The sequence below is a fragment of the Notothenia coriiceps genome, unplaced genomic scaffold, assembly GCF_000735185.1.
Source record: "Notothenia coriiceps isolate Sejong01 unplaced genomic scaffold, NC01 NC01_scaffold00032393, whole genome shotgun sequence".
Classification (NCBI taxonomy): Eukaryota; Metazoa; Chordata; class Actinopteri; order Perciformes; family Nototheniidae; genus Notothenia; species Notothenia coriiceps.
The window spans coordinates 160,917-173,482 of record NW_011365094.1 but is presented as its reverse complement, the minus strand read 5'-3'; the positions used below and the strand labels follow the sequence as shown (position 1 = coordinate 173,482).

At 39.2% G+C, this 12,566-nt stretch overlaps 1 protein-coding gene across 1 annotated transcript; it reads right to left on the bottom strand.

Moving 5' to 3' along the window:
• Positions 1-6: 6 nt before the first annotated feature.
• LOC104960824 (anti-Muellerian hormone type-2 receptor-like) lies at positions 7-12,323 on the bottom strand. Its single transcript, XM_010788989.1, has 12 exons — positions 12,221-12,323; positions 11,917-12,054; positions 4,343-4,534; positions 3,940-4,119; positions 3,590-3,670; positions 2,913-3,016; positions 2,586-2,807; positions 1,865-1,979; positions 1,311-1,462; positions 952-1,108; positions 257-393; positions 7-131 (listed from the first exon to the last, which is right to left on the bottom strand). Exons 1-12 carry the CDS (start codon positions 12,321-12,323, stop codon positions 15-17), a joined length of 1,698 nt encoding a protein of 565 aa, XP_010787291.1. The 3' UTR covers positions 7-14.
• Between the last annotated feature and the right edge of the window lie 243 nt (positions 12,324-12,566).

The following is a 12,566-nucleotide window of genomic DNA, read 5'->3' as shown; positions in this document are numbered from 1 at the left end:
AAAAGGAAAACATATCAATAAGAGTAAGAAGACTGAAGATTCATTAATCTGTTCAATACACACTGAGCGGTCAGTCGAGCATCCGGGTCACAGTCCCAACAATCTGTCAGGAGCTCCTGCAGCACAAATCCCTGAAAGTTGTGAGATTTCTTTTTAATATATTGACAAACTAAATCAACTATCTGAAACATTTGATCAGCTATATCAGTTCATGTATCTTTGCAAATACAGAAAACAGCATTTTCTGTGAGAATACCTGTGGTAGCAGTCCCCAGTCTTTAGGTATGGAGGGTCTTTTCTCCATGTGAAACACATACTGGATGAGGCTCTCCAGGTTTACATCGGCTCCCAGCTCTAATTCATAAGGCAACAGATGCTGTGGAGCAACACCGCCTGCAGATGGAGACATTTGCATGCATTTTAACATCCGCTTAGTCTCATGACATGACGTGTATCCAAGCAGTGCACAGTGATACTGTACAGCTCATTCAGCAAAAAACTACAACGGAAAGTGAAAGCAGACATTTGCAGTATTATAAACATTTAAGTTCATATTTTTTTATATTTTAACGTGTGGCGTTCTTAAATAAACAAATATGCATGTTGTTGGTTTGATAGAAAGAATTAGCTTTGGTGTATTAGTGCATAACACAAACATATAAGAGAAAATAAATTGTAAAGTAAAGAAAGTCAGAATTATCAACAAAGAATATAAGACTACCAACATAACAAATACAATAGAAATGATGTGCAAGATATCAGAATTAAAATTAAAAAGGCGTTTTCAAAACAATCACAACTAAAATATACTACGCAGTAGACAATACATCTTGAATCTAAATGAAGTACAGCGTTTCTGTAGATTACAATAGGGCTGTTAAGAGTGTACAGATCTAGAAGCCCATCACATTTACTGATGGCTTTGCATGATCTGATCTAAGGAGTTTTTACCTTCAAATAAATCAGAGCAACTCATCAAGATCTCCCACAGCAGCAGGGCCAGAGCGTAGATGTCTCCCTGCAGTAGACACCAGCCGTTTCTGAGGTTCACAGAGCCTTCCAGGATCTCAGGGGGCATGTAGCGCAACGTGCCCAACTGAGCATGGGCCTGCAGATGGAGAGTCATGGGAATTAGTTGTTTCTAATGTAATAGGTTTTCCCCTCTGCATATCTTCATTTATTTTAGTAGGGATTCTAATGAACGGAAAAGCCAACCTACTGTATTGCATATAATTTACTGTTTACTCCTATTATGGTTTCACTGTGCCGTAACCTAACAATAATAAGTTGTGGCTCCACCAGGGTCTCACCTCCATGTTTGTCGCATGGAACCTGTGATGTCCTGAACAAAATCTCAGGATGGTTGAGCATCCAAAATCACACAAGACACAGGTACCATCTGCTCTTACAAGCACGTTGGAGCTGCTGAAGTCTCTGTGGGCCACAGGGGGTTTATGCACATCTGTAAGAAAAGACACACATGTGCTACAATAAGAATGTTCTAATTGTTTGTTTATTTGACTATAGTAGATTTAATAGATCCAGAAAGACTTCATTCATTAAGCTTGTTTAACTGTGGAGCCTGCTTCGTCTTTATATTGATGTGAGCTGTTTTAAAACTGCTGTGGGGATCTCAAATAGTTTTAAAATACTTAATTAAAATAATAGTACATTTAGTTATATAAAAACATTATAATCCAAATTATTAGTCATGTTTGATATTGAAGCAACAATGTGCATATAGACCCATACGATTGTACAGGCATGCTTTGTAAACCAGTAAGATAAAACACAGACTTGCCCACCACACACACACACACACATACACACACACAATTGTTCAAAATAATATTCTGGCCAATACCATGTATGTGAAGGTCAGAGTGGAGATAGGAAACTCCCTGCGATAAAGACTGGCACAGCTTCACTGACAACATCCAGTTGGTGGTGTGTTTACATAGATAGGAGTGGAGAGAGCCCTGAAATCAAAGGGACGTCAGTTATGAATGTCTAAGAATCTGAACATTAAAACGTTTAGTGTTCTGCCACATTTGTACAATAAAAATGAGTGTTTAAGAATATGGGGTGAAAAACTGTATGAAGATTAAAAAAAAGGTTATGTTGACTGATCTGGTGGAAAGCAGTTGGTTATTTACACATCCAGCTGTTACAAAGAAACATTTTTTTTTAAATTGTAATTTCTCTTACCTGATCACCTCTCTAGTTTGTTCACTTTTTTCTAAAAGTAGTTAAAGAGTCTCTAAAAGTGTCTGTTGGTTGGTTGGTGCTGAAGCTTACTGCCTACTTCTGCAGGACGGAAAGCTTATCAATACATAAGCTGAAACTCAGTAAAAAGCTCTGGAAAAGCTAAGGGGAGCTGCCAATTCAGGTGATACGTCTCAGTAGGTTCATCACTATGACCATTTTAAAATATTTAGTTTCCTATCAGAGTCAAACCCTCTTGCTTTGCTTTCTTGCCCTAACTCTTTTGTGTTTTCCTTCACCTTTGTCTCAGAATAACATTTGATCTCTCAGGAAATGGAATATCCCATTTAAAATTAAAATATAACCTACTTTCCACTCACATATTCAGCTAATTGCAGGACAATTAGCCAACTGCTTTCATATGGTGTCCTCCCAGAGCCCAGGAAGTTGACAATCCCAGCATGCTTCATCAGTGGTAGCTCATAGACTTCCTTCTCTGCAGTAAAGGTATGTTTCCATCCTTCAGTGAAAACTTTCACAGCAACCATGGATCCCTTGTATTTCCCCTCCCAGACAGTGGCAAAATGTCCACGGCCCACAATCTGAAAAGGTTTGAACATACGTCGAGATAAAACACTCCATTGAAAGATTTAGCAATATTTTACTCACTGCTAACCAAAACAGAATGAATCCCTATCTGGGCTTACCTGCTGTAGTTCAATGTCAGCAAAGTCAATCTCAGAGGTGTTTCTTGTTTGGCAGGAACACAGTCGTGAGACACTGTGAGCATCAGGGGAGGGTGGATTCTCCTCTAAAAAAAGAGGATGGGTATGGTTATCAAAAGAAACATTTTAAAGGCACAGGAATCTGATAACAAACAAAGGACAGAGGTAAGGGAGTGTTATTGAAGAGATAAACACCAAGGTCAGTCTTCCACAGAGAATGAAACAGTTACAAGGTCAAACAAAGACATCATGAGAACGGAGTCTGAGTTTAAAAGTGCGGAAACGTGTAATACTTCAAGAATGAGAGGGCATTTCACACAGCATTAACAGTATCGTCTTCCCTTTTTAATCTCCTCTTGTGTAAATGTGCATCCTATACAAACATCAACAGTTAATATACTTGAAATTCAATAGACTTATTGTATTTTAACTCAACATTTCTGCTTATATAAATCAAAGCAAAATTACACATGATTACAGTAGTAACAACAACAAAATACTTTTCCTATATCCTGTCAATAATAACTGTGACAAAACTAGCCCCTACAATAATGCATTCCTAAATCAGGTCAGTTTCATTTAATAACCATTTTTTACCTTTAAATTATACAGGGCGGTATCTTTTTTTTTTTTTATGTTGAAAACAAAAAGGATCTTACGTTTCTCTTTCAGTATCATAATTATGAGCCACAGGACTAGCAGAGTTCCAGTAAGAATAATCACAGCTGCTTTTTTTTTACCTGGGAAGAAAACAAAAGGTTTTTGTTATTGTTATCTGTGAATGATAAATTGCAATTCTTTCTGGACAATTGAGTGTTTTCATTACTTTACAAAAGAAGAAAGACTTTTAAAAAGGGAGTAAAAGGGGGGTTTTCACTGGACAAGACGTATGTGGAAATGCACAGACTATAAACAAATAGATAATGATACAATGTTCTGCTATAAAAAGAAAAGTACTATGTTGGTTGCAAGTGATAAGATATAGATAGTAATCTGATTCTGATCATACCCATAGAATAAGAGTAGGTGGGTGTGGGTAGAGGCTCTTCCGACTCTGAGGTCCAAGTGATGTTGCTGTTGCAGAGGTCTGTGTTGCACGCACATTTCATGAAGGCAACGTTGTCCAGTACTTGTACTGGTTGTGCTATGCAGGTGTCGTTTGGGCAAGACTTTTCAACAAAATCACAAGCTGCAAGAACAGAAAAATCAGTAACACCGTGGACCCGCATAGGAAACAAACTGAGAACCTGCAGTGTAACCAATTACATTATGCATAATATACATCACAGCATGATTTGTTAGAGGAAACACTAGAAATGTGTATGACTCTTCTAATGGTACAAAAATAATAATCTAGACCTGGCAGATTAATCCAGAGGTTCTTTTCATGATATTTCACTACAGTTTCTTACCGAGAATTTCAACCCGTGGCTGGTCATTGATGATCCGATAATAGCCCACGCAGCATTGGGTGCTCTCACAGACCTGGACCGACCCATTCACAAAACCCACAGTTTCAAATCTTTTGTCCACAGGAGTAATTTTGAATGCACACTGTCTCTTCTGAGGAGAAGATTGGCCGGTGATGCAAATAAAGATGCACTCTGGTAGGAGAATAAAAAAAAGACAGCGTTGTACTTGGGCAGAAATAACATTTGCTCTCTGGTTATCAACATTGTGTTCTAGCTGTGTCTAACTGTTGCACTCACACTGTGTCTTTCCGGCCAACAATGGTGTCTAAAGTGGTGTTTAAAATAAATATTTCAATACAATCTACAGCTTTATTATTCGAGTTTCTAAGACAGAACTTAATTGGTGATGGTTCTATTATACACTAAATATGATTTCTTGAAGCCGATATCACTTGAAATGTCATTACATTTATTAAATGTTTTTAACAAAGACAATCAACATCAGTTGCACTAATCAATTAGACTTGCTCACCCGTTTTGTGTAGTGAAATCATGTAAGATTTGCTTTTGGGTTAGTCAAAGAAACCTAAAAGTGCTTCGTATCAGAAGCCACAATATTCACAATGTTTTTGCAGCTATCACACTATTAGTGGCTGTGAATTATCTCAGTGTTCAGTTCTCATCAAGTGTTTCCTAATGCTTGCTAGGATAAACACTTTCCCAGAATGTTTTATCAGCACTGCAGTTAAAAGGGNTGCTCAGACACTGAGTTGTGTGTGTGTGAGTGTGTGTGTGTGTGTGTGGATGTCTGCGTGTGTGTGTGTGTATTCAGTGTCCTCATTAGTTCTGCCTGTTTACTAAAGTTGGCTTCTTGGGATGAAATGAACAGGCAGAACTAATGAGGACACTGAATACACACACACACACGCAGACATCCACACACACACACACACACTCACACACACACAACTCAGTGTCTGAGCATTTGGAGGCCCGAGGCCCCGGGGCCAGAGCAGCCCAGATACCTGATGGGAGCCGGGACATCAAAGCTGCAGGATTAGAGAGAGGAGAGAGGAGAGAGCGCCGCGGGGAGGAAATGCTAACTTATTATCCGCTTCCAAGCTAATCCTGTTATCTACAGAATATAGCTGTGTTTAACCCCCCTACACACCTCCCTCTGACAACACACACACACATGCGGTGTACACACACACAGAATTCAGTGTTCGGGGTTCGACAGCCTCCCCTGGTTCCTCTCTGAACCCCCAAAACCAGCTGGTTGAGTATCTTAGTTTGAGATAATGCAGATGAACTTGCACCATGTGTTCAAGTCCCAGTGCTTTCTTCAGATCCTTCTCTAGTTATGCCCATGACTGAAATCCTCTTCAGTTTTCCTGGGCGTTCAGGTGATGTAACGCAGCCTGGGGCAGACATATTGGAGGTCCACGGATCAGGGTCCCCCCGGGATGAGAGAGGCACCAAAGCTGAATATCATTTAGTTCCCCCAATCCATTTGATTTGTGCCCCTGCATTCACAAACCAGATTCAATACAGAATTGTCCTTTCAACTATAACTACGTGAGGGGATGTGTTTTGAAAAAAAAGTCATTGTTTACTCAGTTAAAATAACCCAAATACCACTAAGTACAACTTGCTTGCTTGCCAGCCATCACATAACAATGATACATATCACAAAGGTAATGTACATTCATGTATTACGATGTTATATTTGTTACATAACCTCCAAAGTCAATCATATGCTGTCATAAATTCCTGAACTGTTGTCAAACACACTAAAAAGTTTCATTCCTAAAGTTTAAGCTTTGTTTTCAACAATTAATAGTAAGACTAACATTACATGCAGACTTGTGTTTCTCATTAACTCACTTATTGGGTTGTTAGCAACCTTCTGCATGCCGAAATCAAGAATTTAAATAATATATAACTGACATTGTATCTCTGTAACCCATTGACTACAGATGAAAACTAGCTGTTAGCCACTTATTGTACGTCTGTGACATTACAAGTATTGTGCATTGTCTCTACTAAAATTGAACAATGAGAGAAAACTAACATTTCAGAGCTACCCTAAAGGTGTCCATTAAAGTGAAGTCAACTATGTTCAAGGTTCAAGGTTCAAGGTATTACTTTATTGTCAAACTAACATAGCTACAGAGTAATTATGTCGTTGAAAATCTTAGGTCACAGGCTTCTCCAACAATGCAACACAATAATACAGATAAGCAGACAATATTAAAACAATATTAAAATATACTATATTAAAAGTAATACAAAAAGAAAAATAGTTTTAAAAAAGTGGAATAGTGCAATACGAGTCTATATACAAGTTATTGGAATGATATATTAGATAATAGATAAAGAATTACTAAGTAGTAGCAGATGAATGTTATGAAATTCTTTCAGCAGTTCAGTTGTCAATGGTATGCTCATCTGCAGGTCAGATGTTAGCTGCTTACTTAACTACAACTACAACTAGCTATGTATTTGCTATTAACAGAGGCGAGCTTATGTAAGCATACAGAACATGTTGCTGGCAATGTTGCAGCCAGATATAAGAACCAACAATAATGCTCCTTTAGTAATGTTTTAAAATTCCCATTTAGAAACTTCTAAATTGATTACTTGATACTTTCAATCAGTGACTAGACAATTTGTTAGTTAATTGATACATGCATTAATCAAGGATGGGCTGCATAGATTTTTTTAAATGTATTTTAATTTACAAATAATGACATTTAATGGTTAAAATGCAGCTGTTTCACACCAGTCGGTGGCTTTGACACTAAACATCACATATGCTCTATACTGTCAGTATACGCTCCTGCTATACTCAGACGCCTCAGATCTTTGAGAAATGGCCAATACATTCATTATATTTCTGACAGCATGTAGGCAGCATATGGATCACTAATCCGCACTGATTAAGCTACAAAGTGCTTTGACAGATGATTAGCTGACAAATAAACACACTTTAGATTATGGAACTTGATGTAAGTAATAATGATATAACAACCTATTTCACACAACTGGTCTGCATGAACACATACGGTGTAACACTAATGGTCCTGCACATTCATTGGATTCAGGTACAAGAGTTTACTGCTAGGCATAATTAGCCGATTGTCCTCTCTGACCGTGAACACCTGTAAAATAAAGAGAGGAAGAAGAAAAGAGAGGTGGGGAGAAGTTGAAAGAGAGCATTCCTTGCAGATTTATTTGAATAGAAGTGGTAAAAAAGAATACGGAGCGCTATTGCATGTAGATGAAGTGAAATTGTCATTAGGCTAATCAGCACTAAACTAATTGGGAGTCATGGACCCTCCTATCTGCTAATTCTAACCCTAAACCCCGGCCCCTATCTGCAAGCAAATGGAGGAAGAGAGAGAGGAGGAAGACGAGTGGAGGGGAAGAGCTGAAAATGAGAGTGAGGTAAAGAGAGGAAGAGAGAGATGAAGCCTAATTAAGAGTGCTGGGATTTATGCAAATGAGACGGTGCTGATATGGTAATCAGAGCCTGCAGGGCCGTAACAGGCTGTGTGCTCCGTGGTGTGTGTGTGTGTGTGTGTGTGTGTGTGTGTGTGTGTGTGTGTGTGTGTGTGTGTGTGTGTGTGTGTGTGTGTGTATCTAAGAGGCTGACAGCTGGCTGTGAGGAAGGTCAGAGCCAATCAGACTCTTACTCTAATGCACACTGCCCTCTGGCCACTGTACCGTGTCTCTCTCTCACTGCTTCCCTCTGTCTCACTCTCTCTCTCTCTCTCTCACTCTCACTGCTTCCCTCTGTCTCTCTACCCCTCACTGTTATCCTAACCCTTTCCACTCTTTCTCTGTCTCTCCTTTTTCTTTACATTTCACTGGCTGTCTGTCATGATGCGTCCTGACACCGCACACAAACTCAAAGCTACACGCCGCAATTGTTTTCACACATTCTCTGACATTTTGACTTAAACACACACGTGTCACCTCCATCCCGCCTCAGTCTACATGATAAATATGCATGTGTGTGTACGGACGATGAAAGTTATTGGCTGCTGTGATTGTTCCTCTTGGCTATACTGAAATGATCCCTTCCTTTTGTGACCATGGTGTAGGACACGACAGACAAAACGCACAGCTGTAGCTCTCTGAAGAAATGCACTGTGAAGCCAATAAATACGAGCCTTCAGTCGTCTTAGAATATTAAGCTTTCATGATTTGATCGATTCTGAACACATTTGGAATTAGTTCAATTAAATTGCATTCAGCCTACACCTCATTAGCCGCGTTCACACCGCAGTACTTTTCCCAGTTTAGTTCCGATATAGTTCCGAAATGCCGCGTTCACACCAAAAAGAGCCGAAACTAAAATGAGTTCATGAGAACCTTTTTACCCCCTTTCCCGTACCTGCTAGAGAGCAGGGACTTTCGTGGGAGAAAAAGGTTCCTATTTCTGATTGGCTGGGCGGAATGCNAGATAGATAGATGAGTGATGGATAGATAGATAGTAATAGATAGATAGATAGATAGATAGATAGATAGATAGATAGATAGATAGATAGATAGATAGATAGATAGATAGATGGATAGATAGATACAGAGAGAGATAGAGAGATAGATAGATAGATAGATAGATATAGAGAGAGATACATAGATAGATAGATAGATAGATAGATAGAGAGAGAAATAGAGAGATAGATAGATAGAGAAAGATAGAGAGAGAGAGAAATAGAGAGATAAATAGATAGATAGATAGATAGATAGATGGATAGATAGATAGATGGATAGATAGATAGAGAGAGATACATACATACATACATAGATAGATAGATAGATAGATAGATAGATAGATAGATAGATAGATAGATGGATAGATAGAGAGAGAGATAGATAGATAGAGAGAGATAGATACATACATACACAGATAGATAGATAGATAGATAGATGGATAGAGAGAGAGAGAGATAGAGAGATAGATAGATAGATAGATAGATAGATAGATAGATAGATAGATGGATAGATAGATAGATAGATAGATAGATAGATAGAGAAAGATAGAGAGAGAGATAGATAGATAGAGAGAGAAATAGAGAGATAGATAGATACATACATAGATAGATCAATAGATAGATAGATAGATAGATGGATAGAGATAGATAGATAGATGGATAGATAGATAGAGATAGATAGAGAGAGAAAGAGATAGATAGATAGATGGATAGAGAGAGAGATGGATAGATAGATAGAGAGATAGAGAGAGAAAGAGATAGATAGATAGATAGATATATAGAGAGATAGATAGATAGATAGATAGATAGAGAGATAGATAGATAGATAGATAGATAGATAGATAGATAGATAGATAGATAGATAGATATATAGAGAGATAGATAAACACAGTAAGATAATTAGAAAATAAGCGAAAACATGACAAAACACTGACTCTAAAGTGGAGAGCCGGGGAGATTTGAAGACAGTAAGCGTTGAACAGAAATGTGCAAAAATATTCAGTTTGCCGGGAAGTTCAGGTTTCACGATATTAAAATGTACAAGATACTGTGAATCCTCTACATCCCTCTGAATATGTAACACATCTGTATCTATTTTAAAATCTTCACAGCTCTCCACTTTAACTTCTAGTACTTGTGATATCTTTACAGTATTTATCCCGAGCCGGTTTAATACCTAAATCATTTGTCAGTCGGCATACCCCCAGTTTTGCGAAACAGAAAAAGGTGCTTGATAAAAATGATAATCTTAATGATTCTTGTTGATTGTTCCTTTCCATTTTGCCTCTTGTATACATTGTTTTTTAAATGATTTATCCGTCTCTCTTCCTAATCTGCGCATCCAAAAATAATAACCTTCCTGTCATTTTCCGCATTAGCACTTGTTGCCACTCGCTATCTCCCTACTTGTCTCTCACTCTCGGCCCAATCACATGCAATAATCACACCCAGTTCCACATCCTCCCATCAGCTGTGTCACCGTGGCGACCTTGAGCAGCCGGCTGCTGATTGGCTTCTGTGTTGATGATTTGGAGGTCGCGAACCCCAGCACTTGGAATTAATGGACTTTGTCGCCCCGCTGCAGGGCCCCGACACACACACGCCCACATACACAGATGCCACGGCTATAATAGACGGTCAATGCGAGTCAGCGCCCTTACAAACCTAATTACGTGAACTAGCATTGGGTGTCAGCCGGGGAGTAGTGACTGTGACACACACACATAAACATGGAGTCTCAATCACAGCAGCATGAGGTCACACAGAACGAGAACCAGAGCATGTTCATGGAAACACAGGTGATGTTTAGTTGCTGCTGTAAATATCACATTCTCCAGAGAGCTGTAGAAACTAGGAAGGTGCACACACTGCCCTGTTTAGATAATACACACACACATACACAGGTACAGGTAACACATCCGCAGAAGTGTTTGGCCTTGTGTAAAATAACAAGCTGCAGGCATTTTGACATGGGAGCAACATGCAGGTCAAACCGCACATACAGTATAATGAACCCAACATACAGTAGGCAAATACAACCTGACAACAAGAAGCCCCTATTACCTCACAGATGCACACACACACACTCATAGAGGAGACTCCATTACAATCACAGACTGCAACCATTATTTCATTTCCCTGTTAGCCTTGAGTACACAAACAATTGTCGAGCTGTAATGCTCCTCGGAGCCTAACAGGGAGTGTGATCTGGCTCTAAGGGTGCTTATTAGAGCCAGCAGGGCTCTTTACTACATATACGTATGCACTAATTAAACCACCATGCTGGTCCCTGTTGACACATTTCTGCAGCAAGGATGCTCCAATGAAGCCTCAGATGATCCACAGTGATGTGGTTAATCTGCATAGAGGTTTATGGGCTGGACTGATTGGAACAACCAGAACAAACAGTTCCTCTGAGCTTATGAAAGTTGAAGATGATGATGATTAATTAGACGGTAAGGAAGACGATACATTGTTGAGGGGATCTGACCAACATTTGTTTAGAATTCTTTATCATGAAATTCAGAATTTTGAGAAACAAATTTGAATAATTTTTTCTAAGAACTTTGAGAATAACTTTTTTTCCCCCCAGAATTCTGACTTTAATTAATCTCCGAATGTTGACTTTTAATCTAAGAACACCTCTGCAAAGTGTTTGTGGCTCTCCATCTCTTTGGCCCTAGCATCGTAATACAGGTTGTGAATACGAGAACAAGTAAAAGATGTCTGCCCACACAATCTTGAATCTGACCCTGAAGAAGAAGAGTTTCCTGCTATATAACATTTCTGATGTAGCAAGACGCTTCTGATTGGTTAGTTAACACTTCTGTGTCACTCTGTATTCACGATGACTCGGTGTGTGTTGGTACAGTGCCTGTAAAGGTGATTTCAGAAAGGTTGCTACTTTCTCCATTTGCTACGTACGGTGCATGTTTTCATAGCATAATGTCACTTTTTCTGCCATATCCTGAATCGAGTTGCAGATGATTGGAATTCGATGGTGTTTTCTTTCCCCCCAAAATGGTGGGAGCAATGGTGGATGGCAACCCTAACAAAGTCAAGAAGTCTTACCTGTGCATTTCTTCAAGCTGCCGGGCCGTTTCCCGTGCATCCCCAGCTTACAGTTGAAGTTCTCCTCCCAGAATTCAGCAAACCAAACATTCCTCCTGTTGTTGGACAGCGAGCGGCTTCGGAAATACCGGTCGAACGCTGTAAAAAAAGAAGATGGACACGGTTAAAAAAAAAACAACATTTTCAATAACAAATAAATATTAAACAGATTTAAAAACGGCATCACTGAAGCAGAGCTGTGAGATCGTGTTTAACTGGATAATGTGAGGAAGTGTTCACGGCGGTGTAATGAATTTTGACTCACAAAGGCGTATGTTGTGAATCTTAAGTATGACTGAGAAGCCATATCCGCAGAGACGTGTAGCGTAAGAGCTCCTATCAAACACTGAAGCAAGCAGAGCAAACATTTTGGACTGAGTCTTCACACTCTACGCTGGCTACTTGTCCAATTTAATAAGCAGAGAGTAGCCGAGAAACAGGGGGAACATATTTCTCCTCTCACAGGAATGGAAATACCTGTCAGACGCTGGCAGGCTGAGATAAAGAGATGGGCGAAAGAAAGTGGGAATGAAGAAGACAGGAACTCTCCACATACGTGTTTTACTTAGTCCACACCGCTATTAATTGGGGGGAAAAAACACTGTGAGGAA

Coding starts and splice junctions, on each gene's coding strand:
- LOC104960824 (XM_010788989.1), bottom strand. CDS start 12,323: ATGTTTGCTCTGCTTGCTTCAGTGTTTGATAGGAGCTCTTACGCTACA. Junction 2,808..2,912: donor CTGACATTGAACTACAGCAG/GTAAGCCCAGAT, acceptor AAACCTTTTCAG/ATTGTGGGCCGTGGACATTT. Junction 1,463..1,864: donor CTCTGACCTTCACATACATG/GTATTGGCCAGA, acceptor CTTTTCTTACAG/ATGTGCATAAACCCCCTGTG.